We start from the raw sequence: 17,522 nt of genomic DNA, 5'->3' as shown, positions 1-17,522 counted from the left end.
TTTATTTATAGCTCTCTTTTCTTGCTGAGACTTGAGGAAGATTGCATAACATAAAGCATTTCATATATGGATGTCAGCATCTGATGGCAATCAGCCCACTGTAGCCATTTCACAGGCTTCAATCCAAATTACAATCCAAATTCTACAATGCGAATTGATTAACCTGTAGAATGTAGTCTCTAATATATTTTACACACATTATATGTTTTATTTGGAAAGATTCTGTGCCAATGCAATATCTTAAAAACAAATGAGTTAAAGGAACAATTCACCCATACAATGACTACAGTGGCCACACCATTAATCCAACAAATCTCTGTCAAGTTACACTAACTGGAAATATTATAGCTATACATAATGTGACTATAATTGAGCATAAGCCTTCAAGCTGCCTGACAAAATGTTTTTTGTTCCCAATACTTTTGTCACACAAGGTAAAAATACTGTGGTTTTGAGATGTAACCTTCATACTGGGTTATTTTATACTAGAAGATTCATTGATTTTAAACCTAATGATATTTTACATGTTGAACGTAGTGTGTGTGTGTGTAGCTATTAATACCTTCTGTCTCTGTCTGCAACACTGAAACAGATTGGCCACTAGATGCTTTGAAAAGGGCAACTGTTACATTGTTCCCTTGGCACACCAGAATGGCAGGTCAAACTTTTGTTCCTCTTGTCCTACAAACAATTTTCAAGTCAACGCTCAATAAATAAATTTGGTTTCAGCACTGCAAAATCCCCTCAGTAGCAGACCTATGATAAATGGACTTATTTTCCCAAATCAAACACTTGAATTTAAATTCAGATGAGTTAATGCAAAGGTCAACATTGTAATCAGTTCTTTTGATCTTTATAGAATTTCTGGAGTAATACATAATAAATCTGAAACAAGGCAATTTGCAGCTCTGTATGTGTGGCTGATAATAAAAATCTTAACGATTAGTGCCTTTATGTACTTAGGGAACGTTTTATAGTAATAGCTATAGTGAGAACCTCAATGCATGGGCAACAATGGAAATAGATAACACAGACAGACATGATTGCTTGATTGTTTGTGGTTTATACATTATGTGTTCATATATACTATAAAACAAATTAAATCACATATTTCCTGATGAATTTAACACTATTTTCCTTGTTTGTTTGTAGAACTATATCCTTAGTTACTTTTATTTAAGTTATCCATGAGCTGAATAACTCCTTCTGTAATGTCAGAAGTTGATCAAAACCTTTTTTTTCTGAAGTTGATCAAAAACTGATTTGTTTCAAAGAATGATTAAACAAATTTTAATAAAATATTTAATTTTAAAGTACTTGTTTAAACATATAATACTCCTGCATTATTCTACCATGCTCCCATAACCTTCATTTTAGACCTATACCAATTACATTAAAATGATCACCCTGATCTCAGTTCTACTCATACACATTTTAAAGAAGAATATGCAGAAAAACTTTCTTGTAGTTTGTAGTCAATATTCCCTCTAAGCTGTGGAGTCTTGTGAGCAAAAATTCTACTTTGTGAGCTACTGCATAAATTAGTTTGCTCTGGGGTCATTTTTCCTGAGCTAAGAGAAAAATATGTAAGCTGGAGGCTAAAAAACTGTGAACTAGCTCACACTAACTCTCTTTAGAGGAAACACTGTTTGTATCCCATGTCAAATTGAAAGCTATTTTGACTAGCAGTAGGAGTAACTACAATAAATAAAGAAATTGGAACTATTAAGTAATTATTTTACTTATATTATTTATAGTTTACCTTTCTTACTAAGACTCAAGGCAGATTACACAGTATAAACCAATTCAATCAACAGGATGAAAATTACATGGTCAATACAAAGAACCCTCATTTGCAAAGTTAAGTTCCTGGCAATTATTTTTTTTCTTATAGTTAAAAAAAAACTGGGTTAAAAGTAAATTAGGCCTGAAAACCAAGAGTACACCATGATGTTCATCTGATGTAATGAAATGCCTTGGAGATTCACCCCAAAAGATAACAATTAGGGATGGGCACAGACCAGAAAATGCTGGTTTGGTTCATGAACAGTTCCCAGACCAGTTCGCAAACTGAACCACAGCTTGGCTCACGAACCAGTTAGCAAACTGGTCCGGTTTTTTTAAAAAGCCCCACACGGGGAGTGGCTCTGACCAATATCCGGTCAAGAGCTTTTGCCTAACGCTCTCCCAGCTGTCTCCAAAGTTATATCTTTTTTCACCCCTTTAACTATATTTTTTGAACTTTTGAAAGATGCCTCCGAAAGGGGGAAAAAAAACCAAGCAGAAGGAAAAAAGCTTTCAGCCTTTAACTAACTTCTTGGAACAGCCGTCCACCTCCCACGCAAGGTTGGGGAGAGATGAGGAACCAGAAACTGAAGATAGCCCTCTCACTGTGAATTTATTGTCTCAAGCTATGTCTAAATTAAGACAAGAACTACAAGAGGACATAACTTCTATGCTTCAACCAATGTGTCAGCGTCTGGATGAATTAGAGAATTCTTGTAAACTGGTAAACCCAGACCGCACAAGAAGCCTTAAAAAAAGCTCAAGAGATGACTTCAGATGCATGGACGAGGGAACGAGTTTTAACAATGGACTTTCATAGCCGGGAGCTGTGCTTAAAATTTAGAGGTTTTAAATCAGATGTGGAAGCTGAAATGGACTTATACCAGAGATATTGTGGTGCAGTTCAAGGATTATAGAATGAGGCAAAGAGTCTTTGCAGAGGCTAGGGAGAGGGGAGGCTTCGACTACCAGGGGTTAAAGATTCAGGTCTTTCCGGATCTTCCTCCTGAATTTTTAAGAATCAGAAGAGACCTTAAAGGACACAACTGCCAAATTACGGGACTTAAAAATTAAATATAAATGGCTACAATCAGGCAAACTATGTGTCCAAAAAGGCTCCACTTTGTTTACAGCTTATGACGCAGCCTCAGGTGAGATACTACTCTCTAAATTAATTCCCTCCTCCCCTACATCAAGAGTTAATAAGAGAAAGGAATCCTCTCCAATCGTTCCTCCAAGGACAACCCGTGCATGTACTGAGGAAGTTCATGTCAATCTGGAAGAAAATATGGACTCTATTTAAAAGACACTGAAGCAACAAGAAAAGGGAAAAGCTGAAGAAACTTATAATTTATATTTATTGTTTTTTCTTTCAGAATTAAAGGCTGGGTGGGGTCAGCTGGTGAGAGCACCTGGGTAACATCCCTCCTTGTTTAATTCAGCCCAGGTGAAGAAAGAAGGACTTTCTTTTTTTTTTCTTCTTGACCTTAATTTTAAGGTCTCCAGGGACTGAGATATATAGTTAGAATTTATTCTTTATGGATTTTTTTTGAGAGTAGAAGGAATAATCACGACATAGAAGAAGAAGGAAAATAAGAAGTTATATTGAATGCTTGTGGTATTAAGTTTTAAAAAATATGTTAGGGAAAGCAGCATTGTTAAGCTTAATTATTCCTCTGCTATAAAAAAATAGAAAATATAAATAGACACATATATATATTAAGTGGTGTGGAATGGTAACATATGAGATATTTTTAAGTTGCATTGTTTTTGATTTGTTATTATGGTACACCTACCTGTTGGAACAGGTAGTAATTGTAATGAGTCTATAATAAAAAAATTGAGTATGAAAAAAAGCCCCACACAGGGCTTCGAGGCTCCAAAATGGCAGGATGTCTCCAGATCACTCTCTTCAATATTCCCACCTAGTTTGGTGCACACTGGACTTTGGGGGGCTGAGTTACAGACCCCTAAAAAAGGTCATTCAGTGCAATGTTTTTCAAAGGGATGTCACCTCTGTGGTTCGGGAGTGACAAAAACTGACCTGAGTGAGCTGGAGGCCTTCAATGCACACAATTCCTCCCTGGGGTGACCCTCCACATGGCCCATGTTACATGCATGTTGGATTTGGGGGGGTACAAGTAGCAGACCACCAAGCAAGGTGTCTCCAGGAAACTGTTTTTGGGGGAGTTGTCCTGTGCCATTTTGAGACACTACACTGTGGACCTGGTTAAGCTACAGGCATTCACTGCCACAGGAGGTGGTGGCGGCCACAAGTATAGCCACCTTCAAGAAGGGTTTAGATAAAAATATGGAGCACAGGTCCATCAGTGGCTATTAGCCACAGTGTATGTGTGTATATAAATTTTTTTGCCACTGTGTGACACAGAGTGTTGGACTTGATGGGCAGTTGGCCTGATCCAACATGGCTTCTCTTATGTTCTTATCAGACTCCCACAGTACCTCCCCAGGGACCACCCACATGGCTGCAGGTGGCTGTGTCTTCCTGGGACCAGCCACCCAGCCCTGGCGACATGATAACTGATTGGGGTCAAGCCTTCCATCCTACCTGGGAAGGTGACAGGGACAACCAAGCCTGGCAACTGGGACTCACTGAACAGCTGTGGGAGGGGGCACTGGTTGACTAGCTAAGGGAATGTGTGGGAATATGTGGCAGAGAAGAAAGGATACTTTTTTGGAGGAGCAGAAAGGGTACTCCACAGCTAGGAAGAGGGCAGTTAGCCAAGCCCCCTAGAAATCTGTAGATATGGGTGCCTGAATGGGAGAGGAGAGAGGAAACCCCCCAGGCAGAGACTCAAGCAATGCAGAAAGAAATGAGGTGCTTTTTGGAGAAGCAGAAAGGGGACCCCACAGCCAGGGAAGAGGGTAGTTAGCCAAGCCCCCCAGAAATCTGTAGGTAGTTTGGGTGCCTGAGTGGGAGAGGAGATTGGATATCCCCCAGGCAAAGACTTAAGCAACGTAGGAAGAAATGGGATGCTTTTTGGAAGAGCAGAAAGAGGACCCCACAGCCAGCATGCAGAAAAAGGGCGGTTTTCAGAACCCACAAAAGTAAACATTCCACCCCCAAATCAAACCAAAAACATGTTTTAAAAGAAAAAAAAATCTATCCATGTTTCCCACTCCTCACAGCAAAGAAAAAGGCAGCCCGGGTTGGGGGAGGAAGAAATGTAGCTCTGAATGCAAGGAAAGGAGAAAAAAAGAGAGAGGTGATGCTTTTACTCTGACAGTTTGTATAGAGGCCAGGAGATTTAACAGGTTTCTCCACCCACCCCAGTAATCTCCCCCTCAGTCCACCAAAATATATTCTTTCATGTGCAAGGAAAACAAGACTTGCAAAAAACAGATGCAAAAAGAGGACAGGAATGCGCTTCCAGTGATTATATACATTCCCCCCCCTTCATCCTGAAGAAGTCAGATCGATGCCTGTCATTGGAAATCAGATTTGCCTGTCAGCTTCAAACTGTCACTACTGGTCCCTTGATGGCTGGAAATATCCCACCCATACCCACTTTTCAGCGCGAAACTCCATGGGTGGAGTTCTTTGCCAAGAGTGCACAAGAGGTTCCGAACCAGACAGACAGTTCGGAGCCTTCCTGGACCGAACATGTGACTTTCAAATTGAACTGTCAGAACCTTGAACAAGGTAAAGTCTGGGCCAGATTTTGTTAGGTGTTTGGGTCTGTGCCCACCCCTAATAACAATGTTTGGCTGAATATGCATACATTTTCATCCCCCAGTTAAAGTGGGGCTGTTATCTATGCCAGGAATTTCAAGACATGTTAAAACAGAAACTTCCCTAATGTGAACAAAAGAAGGGATATCTCTGTTGTACAAAAACTCTTAGTAAAAGCTTTTAGGTAAAACTGGACCAGCCAGATAAAAAGGTAACCCTTTATGATTTCAACACGCCATACAGATCTCAAAGTAATTTTAAAAACATTCTACCCAAATAGAAATAGTTTCATTGGAAATCAACTGGAACACAGCAAATACAGGTATATACTCTGCTTCCTATCAAACATGTACAAAAATGAGCTATGGTCACAAAGAAACTTAAAACTTTCCATGCAATGCTTGAGATTCTAAAGACTTAATCTCATGGCATTTTAAAAGTACATCCTCGTTCTCTGGCTCAGACAGAATTTACTAGTGAGTCCTTTGCTCTGCAAGCTATATGACATCTATGTATCTTAAGAGTTTCTTTCCTTCTATTCATCATTTCATAAAGTTTGCTTATGAAGTGTTATTGCCCTCCCCTTACATTGTTTCTTTGTTGCTAATTTGAATTGTAGATATATGAAAGTTACACAGCATAAAAACTAAAAATACTTTTTGCTACTACATTTACAGTTTCATTTTTATCCTTTATCCAAGGAGTTCAAAGCATTATCGATAGCAAGGATGTGAAGGCGTGGGAAAAAAACAGGAAAAATTAGGACTTTCCCCCCATTTTTCTGGTGGAAAAGTTGGAAATTCTTGGAGACTACTGGGAAAACATGATGTTTATCTTTTCGAATGAGTCAAATACTTTTAAAGATAAGGTAGGCAGGCTGTAGGCGTTACACAGCTCTTAAATCCAAGATTCATTTCTGCACCCTGCAGGATGACTAATCTTCATGGGGGGAGCATGCAGGGCTCTTATTGCTTTTCAATTGTTGCATACCTTCTGTTGTCCTTTTGACATGACTTGTGGTTGACCTTTTCATCTGTCCCTCAAACCACTGTGACACGTATACTCACAGATATGGTAAAAAGTAGCTTATTGTCCTACCCTGCAGGAGGGAAAAAAAAAGATCAGAAGGAGGTGGGACAGAAACTGCACTGAAGTCTCAGAGGGAAACTGAAAGTTTCACTGAAAATTTTGCTCTCTCCAACCAGATAGCAAAAATTAAGCTATATGTGCTAAGAAAGCAAAGGGTGCATCAGCTTGAAATTTCTCTCTCAAGTACTGGGTATATTTGCAGTTTTGCTTGTACAGAACTAAGGAATTTATAACTTAAAATCCATAAATGTCAAATATCGCAATTTTATGTTATAAAAGTATGCATTTTATATTGTTAAAGCAGTAAAATTATCATTCCTTTTATAGGACATGAAGTATTTCAATTTCCCCCAAAATTTTCATCCCCCCCACCCCAGGAAAACAATGTTTTCCCTTATGCCTTCAAAATTTCCAGAAATTTTACATCTCTAGTACATGGTGATCCCCTCAGTCTATTCCCACAGCAATCCTGTGAGGTAGAGTAGGTTGTGAGATAGTAACAGTTCATTATCACTCAATGAGTGCAAGCTGAACCCAGGCCTCACCAATTTGAGATTACCCATTATACTATCTTGGCTTCTGCCAGATGTCCAACAAACAACCATAAAGGGTGTGTTTGTCTAAATCTGAGCCACAAAAATCTAAAAAATACCCTACCAATATTTTCTGAATGTTATTTCAGCCAGATATAGATTTGGCCATTTTTAAGCTATCCAAAATGGCCAGTCTCCCAAAATCCCCAAAATATTCAGGATTTTTCAGGACTGCTGAATAGTCAAGTTAAAGGGCATTAAAAGGGATTGCAGTCCCTTTAAACGCCTTCTGGGTGAACTCGCTGCTTGGAGAAGCTATGATCACTTTAAACGCCTTTAGAGTTTACTTGCAGAGTCTTCTGTTGACAATGTGTTGGTGGGTGTGGGCTGCAGACAGCTGTAATCATGGCTCCGAGAATGCTAAGTGGTTTTATGTTATTTTAGCTATTTTAAACTTTCAGCTTCAGTTTTATCATTCAAAATGAAAGACAGAAGGACTCTAAGGACTTCAAGGACTTGGCATTCTTTTATATTTACTTTTATTCCACTACTGAGGAGACAACTGTTTGCAGCTACTATCTGGCTGAGGGAGGCTGATTAAGATCAATTGGCTTTGAGGCTTTTCTGTGGACGAGCTTCTTTTCCCAACCTATGAAAAGTTATCCAGTTTCTACTGTCTGCTTTACTTTTAAAGGAAAAGAACTACTGAAAGTTAGGAGTGAAGATTAGTACTACAAGAAACATTCCAACTTAATTTGCTGTATTTTGGGGGGTCTCAGCCACTGACCCTCTCACCCATTACATTCCCTGTCCGGGTATTTTCGATTCTCGGCTTCTACTCTTGCTAACTAAAGGTTTGAAAAAGCTTTATCCCTTTGAAGAAGAGGCCTCCCTCCCTCAAACAATCTAAAATGGAGGATTTTTTTTTTTAAAGCAGAGGTAGGGTTGCACCCCCATGCCTCAGGATTTTTATACTACAATTTGAACACATAGTAGGTTTGAGTGCTTGGGGGGAGATGACAAGGGGAACAAGTATCCTACTCAACGAACTATTACGGGCAGTGACCAAACCAAACGGTGCTCTCCACCTTCCAGTGCAAAATAACCTTTTAGACTGGTGAGGTGCTAGAATTACTAGCCCAACAAACATTTCTGGTGGTGAAGTCCTTAAAGAAAATATTTTCCCATCAAGAGAGGATGTTGGCACTGCTTCTAGAACAAGCAAGTTCTAGTGCCTTTCACCCAATAAGCTCCATCTCAGTCGACAGAGTCTTCACTTTATCGACTAAAACTGATAAAGATCTGGAAGCCAATGAGAAAGACTCCCTTCTCAGTGGTATATAACCCCTATGCTATACTTGTAAATGTGTGTCCATGGAGGGGAAGATTTATTGAATGGAACACAAAGGGGTTACCTGGTTCCCCCCAGAAGGCATTGACCTAATCAAGATGGAGAGACTAAATGGTCCTATTAGATTTGAATGATAGCTTTTGCACTTTTGCTCAAAGAAAATTCCCTCATTTTCTTTCACATGCTACTAAGTTAGCCACCCTAGGCATACAGTTGCAAAGACATTTTAACACCTTCACTACCTACGGGTTAGTTCCAAACTCTGGTTTAAAGAAACAAGATAAGCTTTCTAAAACTTCCAGTTTATAGGCTCCAGGGGTAGAAGATTGTAGGCCTGCCAATTCCCTCAACCACTGAAAGTGTCTGGGTGAGAACTCCCCCACATTGGCATTTCAGATCCAAGAATCCACAGACACTAGAAGTACATCCCCCATGGAAACCATGGACTTCACTGGGACACAGGATGATGTTGAGGCAAGGCTTCTTTCATCATTTGGGACTCTACCAACCTATGAACAAGAGTCTATACTAGGTCGCCTAGAGCTACTGGTAACCACCCTGAAGGGCCTAAAATGATATTCAGCAGATAGTAATGAGCTGATGAATCTGTGAATGCAGCCAAACCCTTCGTGATAGTGCCAGCAAGTAACCACTCTCTAGAAACTATTATATAACAATCAAAAAAGGGAGTATCCACACTAACTTTATTATCCCATTGGATGATCCAGTCCAGTGTACAATTACAGAAGAACCTGCTGGAATAAAAGAAGGCATTATTTACATCCATCATGCTAAAGAAGCATGACACCAATTCAGCACAAACCAGGGAAGTCAAGGCGCCTAGAAATTGTCTCATGGAATATAGCTGGTTGGGCTCGATTAAGATGCTTAGATCACTCCCTAGTCTGTAAGAACTACGCCAGTCTACGTCTTCAGGAGACCTGGACTACTGGTGAGCTCCTTTTAGATGGTTACTATTCCACTTCCAATAAGGCCATCCCTGGTGCAAGTGCTGGAAGGCTAAAAGGGGGGTTGGGAATCCTGATTTCCATTTCACTCAAAGTAAAATGCACTCAACTGGTGGCAATGAAAAAACGAGAGGACAGGAAAGCAATGTGGAACAGGATAATACAGTCAATAAAAGAGAAGACCTCAACCCTGTTTTGTAAACTGATCACGTACCATTCCCTCAAGGACCATTCCTTCCTTTGATTCCTTTATTTCTCCTGAGGACCAGAAGGCATTTTTCCAAAAACTCTATTTTGACGCCTACTACCTCCTCAAAATCATGAGGCCCTGTTGGATCTGCCAGCTTGGCACTTGAAGTCAGTTCTTTACATAGGGCAAACAGGACAAACCCTAATGCCAAAGGATAAATGGACACAAATCTGACATCAGGAATTACAAACCTGAAAAACCTGTCGGAGAACACTTTAACCTTACATTGGGTGACCTTAGAGTTGCTGTTTTACTGCAAAGGAACTTCAGGAACAGAATGGAGAGGGAAATTGCTGAATTACAAATTATGAAACTTGGAACAAACACCTCCCCAGGACTGAACAGGGATATTGGGCTTATCTCATTACATATGCTAAACCCACTCTCACTGAGTATAGCTATATATCCACAGTATTCCAATGTATTTCTCTTTTAGAATAGGGTATCAGAATAATATTTTTTGTATTGACATACTCAAATAAGTGATATTGGCTATCTCATTACATATACTTAACCCATTTTCACTATATTTTAATGTATTCTTTTTTTCTAATGGCAAACTCATTCTATCCCAGCACTACAAGATCCGCTGGACCAGGACAACAGGTCACATTTGTGAGGCAGAATCTGCCATCTTAGTCTTTGTAATTTCAGATTTCATATATTTTAAATTGGTCTTTTACTGTTTTTACTGTTGACTGTTTTTATGATGTAATCTGCCATGAGCCTGTTCTACAGGAAGGGCAGGCTAAAAATCAAATAAATAAATAAATATATAAATGATGTTTATAATATATGTTACATGTTTAAAAGTAAATTAGGTGGACAAGAACATCACTAGGAAATACACGTTCTTTTGTTTTGCCTAGACTTGTAGCAAGAGCCCATTTGGGGAGGGCAGGATATACATATAATAAAATAAAATAAAAAATAAAGAGCAATTAACAGGCTTCTATTACCTTTTATTGATTTTCCACGCAAATGCTATCCAGATCAAATGGTCTTCCAATTTATTACACTATTTGGCCATTTATTACACTATTTGGCCCTGATGTCAAACTCCCTGGACCCCCTTTTTTTCATCATTTATAGACTGAGTTTACTCTGGCCTAATGTCAGAGATACAGGACCTAGAAACTTTTTTCCGCCTTCTTCGACTAAAGGAATATTTCCAAAATACACAAGAACAGAACAAGGAAGAACATGCTACATCTTCACAACATATCATCACATACTCCACTGGAGAACATTTACCATCCCTCCAACCCAACAATGAACAGGATACTTGCCGCATCATACCAACAAAACATTACAAGAAAAAAAACTCCACATGGACTCCTCTTTAGGGTTGCAATGCCACACTGGATCACTACATTGAATTCTTTTGCCAGAGAGTTCAAACTGATGTGATCAACAAACATCACGGTGCACAGCAGAATCTCAACCATGCTGAACGGAAGGTCACAGACAGTCTCAGGAACAATATGGATATTACAATTAAATAGGCAGACAAAGGAGGGGCTGTTGTCATCATGAACACATCAGACTACATCAAGGAGGCTAAAGGAAGGCAAGAAGGGTATTAGAGCAATTTGGCTTTTACTGCAATCTAAATCACCTGGAGATTAATTACCAAAAAACCAAAAGTAATGGCCTTTGGCCCAAAACCCAAGGTAAGGGGGTGGAGCATAAATGGCCATAGGTGGCAACATATATGTACTTAGGGGTGATGATCCAGGCCTCCAATACAAAAAAGGCCCATCACAACTATGCTGCAAATTCCAGTCACAAGACTGCACAAGCCATCATTAGATTCATTCAAATGAAAGGAGGGCACTACATACTGGCAGCCCTGAAACTTTATTTCTAAGACTGTACCACAACTTATGTAGGGATCTGATTCCCCATTCCTCCACTTGCAGCTGCTGAAATGGCCTTGGGTCAGCCATGGTTCTTGCAGAGCTGTCCTTGAAAGGGCAGCTTCTGTGAGAGCTCTCTCAGCCCCACCCACCTCACAGGGTGTCTGTCATGGGGGAGGAAGATAAAGGAGATTGTGAGCTACTCTGAGACTCTGAGATTCAGAGTGGAGGGTGGGGTATAAATCCAATATCAAATAATCATTATTTCTCATACTCCATTCTGGGTCCAGCTTCATCAAGTTTTGCCCCCCTTGACAAAATTCAATCCAAATATCTAAGACCCATATTCCAGTTCCCAAATAGTGTCTCTAATGCCATCCTATGTTTGGAAACCGGGTTGTTAAGAATACAGGCCAGGGTAAGCCTCACATCAATTAGCACTTGGCTCAAGCTTAGTGAGTTCTTCAGATATTACCTCACTAATCATCAAGGATGAATTTTGTTCCACTTGGCTTGGGGCTATTTATCAAAAGCTGTCCATGCTTGGCTTTTCATTCGAGTCTCTCCAGATAATGTCTCTAGCCCAGGCAAAGGCCATAGTCAAGCAGTGAATATTAGATGTTGAAAGACGGAATGATGTTGCTAGGGCCCCAGATTTTCAAGCTTCCCCCTCCAAATGAGATATGTGGTCTCTTCAGCTTCATATCTGTCAAGTTTGGAAATCCCGTCTCACTAAGGCCCTCTTCTATGGCCCAATGTAATATTTTTCTATCTGTGGTCACAGAGGGTCATTACTGAAATGTCCTCAGGGCCAAGCATGTCTACCCCTGTGGTTCTGGCAAAATGGAAATGATTGAACACACTTGTTCAGTTGTGGATATTATCAAGAAATACATGTTTACATTCAACCTATATTGGAGATATTTTTGGGCCTTCTGGGATCAGATTTAAGCATATGCTTCTACTGGATTCTAATTTTAAAGTTATGCTCGTGTGTGCCAGATTTTGGGTCGCAGGTTACAGAATCCGTAAAGACTTTGTAAAGAAGTGATGTAGACAATCCTTGAGCCTTTTAGAAAGATAAAGATCTTCTCCTCCTCAAAATTGTACCTGTGAACAGGGGTGGAATTCTAGCATGTGCTGCTTTGCATATTAGGACTAACTCTTCTGATGTAGCCAATCCTTCAAGAGCTTACAAAAAAGAGTCTTGTAAGCTCTTGGAGGACTGGCTACATCAGGGGTTTGTGGCCTAATATGCAAAGGAGCTCCTCCTAGAATTCCACCCCTACCTGTGAAGCTTCCATTCTATCAATGCCTATGTAGTTACTATATGGTTCAACTGTGTTTCTAACTATTTTTAACTGACTTGTGCTGCATTTCATACCGAAATAAATTTGAGTCTTCTGTTTGGAGAAGGCATTTAAAGGGGCTCCTCTATTGAAAACAATGGAGGATGGAAGCACCTTCTTTGGGAGCCTCGAGAATTGGACGTCAGGTCCAATATTTTTTAAACTGGTGTGTGCGCGTGCGCAAGAGGCACCAGCACCTATGGTACAATGGTCATGCCTCTACCTCAACAAAACAAAACAAAATAGCACCCGCCCTCAGAGCCCCAGATACCCCTGGATCGATTCTCCATTATACCCTGTGAGGACCTTTGACTATAATGGTCTCCATAGGGTATAATGAAGCTGAAAAAATTAGGGAATCCTGAGTATTTACTGACTCCAAATACCATAGTGGTATTGGGATTCAGGAGTATCAGGAATTAATAGCATTTTTTGGTTAAACGTAAGAACATAAGAGAAGCCATGTTGGATCAGGCCAATGCTCCATCCAGTCCAACACTCTGTGTCACACAGTGGTCAATATGTATGTGTGTGTGTGTGTACATATACACACACACACACACACATATACATACATGCATATGCACGCACACATATACACTGTGGCTAATAGCCACTGATGGACCTCTGCTCCATATTTTTATCCAATCTCCTCGTAAAGCTGGCTATGCTTGTAGCCGCCACCACCTCCTGTGGCAGTGAATTCCACATGTTAATCACCCTTTGGGTGAAGAAGTACTTCCTTTTATCCGTTTTAACCTGACTGCTCAGCAATTTCATTGAATGCCCACGAGTTCTTGTATTGTAAGAAAAGGAGAAAAGTACTTTTTTCTGTACTTTCTCCATCCCATGCATAATCTTGTAAACCTCTATCATGTCACCCAAACCCAAAAATACTGGGGTTTTTTTTTTTTTGGGGGGGGGGGGGGTTGCACACCCCAAACAATCACATATGACATTTAGGGGCCAGAAGAAGACAGAATTATTTTAATGATTATTGATGCTGAACTGAGATAGGATTTTGTGTATGTATGTTGTGAACATTTTTGCCTTCCAAAATACATCCCTCCTTTGGAAAATGGTACAAAGCATTTAGTGGTTAATATATAATGAAACTTTGGCGCAGCGCCACCCATGATACACTGATTTAACACTAGTTTTGTTTCACCATGATCTACTGATCACTCAGCATGTAGAACCACCTTGCACAAGATCCACAAGTATGTGTGGCTCTGCCCACTTAGATCTTGGGTAGTATACGAAGGAGGGCATGTTCTCCAGTCCCCTTCTTGATGGTGATGTGAACTCATATATTCAAATCTAAACTACTATGGGAGCTATGCCAAAATTGGCGACTTGGAAGTAAGTCCCATTTTATTCAGTAAGGCTTCTTCCCACACAAGTGTTCTTGGGATTAAAGACTTTGCATGTTTATCTCATATTATACTAGTTGTATAAAACACTCCTTTGTGAGAGCTGCTGGAGAGGGATCATTATGTTAAAACACTGTAATCTATCCCAGAGCCAAAAAATAGTGTGGGTAATTTTTTTTAAAAAAAGAAAAAAAAGATGGGCTAATTTAGTGAAACGTTTGCTGAATACTAGTATTTTTCACACCTGGCCAGCTGTCTATGTGTTCTACCTTATAATGCAACATGTTACGCATTCTATTAGATTTTCATGCAAAAGAACAAACTAATCCAATTTAAAAAGTGAAATTAGCCCCTTTTCAGCTTTTTCCTTTTTGAATACTTACATGAATACAACTTCTATCCACACCAATTCTACTCAAATATGTCAACTTAGAAAGCATGTGGCTGTGGAGACGGAAGGGGCACTGTCCGCATCCAAGAGGATTTCAGCTGGACAATGATGAAAAGTCCATATGTTCCAATGCCACCATAAATTATGTTGGAACGTATGGTCAGGCCACAGAGGGATTCCAAAAATAGGCTGGAAACAGCTCTCTGACTGAAAACAAATTGCTTAAATTCTAATATGAGAAAACAGTATTCTTGACATATTTTCATGCAGTCACTGCTGTTTGAAGCAAAGTCTGCAGAGATGAAATACAATATGCTGCAGTTTTAAATTTGGAAGTTATTATTCCATCTAGACACTAAAATGCAGAAAAATCTGCATGGGTCTGATGCCTCTAGGCTTGAAGATTTATTGTGAAATAAAGGAAAAATGAATGATGATATGTCAAGCTGGCCTGGACCCCAGCTATGAATCTGCATTTGGTAGAATAGAAATCTCAAGTGATTCCCCCTTTAATCATCCCACACATTAAAATGTGTTTGTAAACCCATTATTGGAAATCTGGCCAAATATTTAAAAGTCATGGTGAATGTATTAAGGTGGGAAAATTACTTTATTGGATGGCATAGTCCTAAAGAATATGCCAACTTCTCAGCATCCAATACATTATCTTAAAAGTTGGCCTCTTTTAAAAACAGATTAACCTCTTGCCAGACTGCCTATAAAATTATCAATACAGACTAAGATGACCACCTTTTAATGCAGACTATCATTCAGAAACAGAATACCAACAACAAAATAGTGATAAAAATAAATACACTTGATGAAGCTTTTGCCAGTTTGTACCACTGAAGAGAGATCTGCAATTTAATTACATTTCCTTTACAGCACTCAGTAAACACATTTTTTTTCCTGTGATAAACTATAAATGCACCTCGATGTGAAAGAGAAAAGAAACTAATCTGGGATTCACTGATTAACATGGTATGTTAATTAATCCTACAATATCATTGTGCTGTCTGAAGTTCATATGAATTTTATATCAACTGACATGTTAAACTATGCAGATGTCAGAATTTCTGGAAGGTGTGTATTACAGGCTTTTAAAAGGCACTTGTTCATGCTGGACTGATGAAAAATTAGAAAGCAACAGGCACAGTATAAACTCAACAGAACTTCTTCCAGCAGAAGCTGGTTTGTTATAATGTAACAGAGGACAGACATGATACAATTCTGCACAAATTCTGGCTGGTTAAATCCCAACAAAGTGAAACAATTACACTAACAATTACAGCAGAGTTAGTGTTCGGGATTGCAGCTATAATCACTTACAAGAACCTTACTAGAGGCTCAATAAATTTAAAATGACATTTGAAATGTCTGTTCTCTTTCTCTAGGTAATCTAAAACACAATCTAAAGAAAAAGATTTCTAGCAAAGCCTCTAAAATTATCATTAAAATATGTAAGATTTAATCTGGAGTATTAACTACATTTTATGCCATAAAGTCCTTTTATTTAATATTTCATTGCAGATACCTTCATATTTGGCCAGGAGCAAAATAAAGCAGAAGTGGTTAAAATATTTAGTTGTTTTAATTACCAGTGCTGTATCAAACAACACAAAGCCATATTGTCCCACAGCATGAAGTGATCAGATATCTGCCCAAAATGATGGACAGCTCTGGCCCATTGAACAGGCAACCCCCCCCCCCAAAAAAAACAACCTCATTTACTCTCTGCCAGATGGGACCTACTGGACGCTTCAGCGCAAACAACTCATCCTTCTTCAGACCTTCTTGCCCAGCTCTTGAGCTAGCTCCAGCTGATAATGATGGATATCAAGGCTACAGTAAAGTGGGTGACAAAAGCAGCCTTGTTATAGCTGCCAGTCTTTCAGTCTTGTCATTATTACACATTGAAGATTTATTTGAGTTTATTGTTGTGCACTGGGTCTAGCCATTTGCAATTCATCACCTAGTACAGAAGGTTCAAGATAGTGGCCATAGCTATAATTGCTACCTCCACCTGCTTCTCGAAATTATGAGGTCAGCAGCTAGGGCAGCCCACTGTTCACACAGCTCCACACATCAGGGGAGGTGTTTGCTGTAAACTGTCAGGGCTGCTATTTCCTACATAAAGTTGATGCCAACCTTGTGGAAATCTAGTGTGGTTTTAGTTTATCAGAATAAATCTACACATGGTCTTGAAAGGCTAACAATTCACTAAATGTTATGAAACTATGAGGAGAAATACAGCAAAGCAATTTTCTCTCTCTCTTAGCTAGAAGAACTGCTTTAACTGAGTAAAAGTGTTTCCTTGTAGTAAATTTTCCTTCTGAAAGGGGAAATGAAAAAACTGGTAGGCAATTATTTAATGCATTATCCTAAACAGTTAACTTATCTGAAAGATGCTGGAACTTGATTATTTATTTGGAAAATGTTTGTCACCTCTCCAAGGAACATGCCTGAGGTGGTTTACAAAACAAAACATAATAAACACATAACATTATAAAAATGCTTAAGATGCAACATTAAAAAACAGAGTCAGAGCATAGAACAAAATATGGTACTTAAACTGGGTCTTAAATATTTCTCAGGCTAACAAAAGTCTATAAAATATGCTTTAAAAATTACTGCCTAAAGTGAAAGTCTGAATAAACACACATTGGCTCTGGTGCCTAACAGAAAGTAGTGTAAATGCTAGACAAACCTCAAGGGAAGCAGTCCACAGGCAAGGTCCCATGGAGCAAGGCTCATGAGGAGGATCTTTACTAGACTGCATGGAAGAAGACAGTCCTTTGAATACTCCAGAGTTCAAAGCCATCAGAGTATGGATCACCATGGACAGATCATGAAATCTAATCTCTTCTCTCTAGTACCAGG

General features: G+C 39.3%; 1 protein-coding gene across 3 annotated transcripts in view; it reads right to left on the bottom strand.

Moving 5' to 3' along the window:
- Positions 1 to 17,522, bottom strand: part of GPATCH2 (G-patch domain containing 2) — a 233,328-nt gene that overhangs the window by 119,996 nt on the left and 95,810 nt on the right. Inside the window, exon 6 of one of the 3 annotated variants that reach the window (XR_009555796.1) lies at positions 6,470 to 6,578. The exons of 1 other annotated variant lie outside the window; for it this stretch is intronic. Coding sequence is in view for 1 of the 2 variants with exons in the window: in XM_060246661.1 (XP_060102644.1) it covers positions 6,543 to 6,578 (36 nt within the window). In the remaining variant the exon portion in view is untranslated. Of the gene's footprint in view, positions 1 to 6,393; positions 6,579 to 17,522 lie in introns of those variants that run through there. One more of the 3 variants, XM_060246661.1, reaches the window with a different exon arrangement.

Source organism: Heteronotia binoei, chromosome 1 (genome assembly GCF_032191835.1).
Source record: "Heteronotia binoei isolate CCM8104 ecotype False Entrance Well chromosome 1, APGP_CSIRO_Hbin_v1, whole genome shotgun sequence".
NCBI lineage: Eukaryota > Metazoa > Chordata > Lepidosauria > Squamata > Gekkonidae > Heteronotia > Heteronotia binoei.
This window is presented reverse-complemented; position numbering and strand designations above follow the sequence as displayed.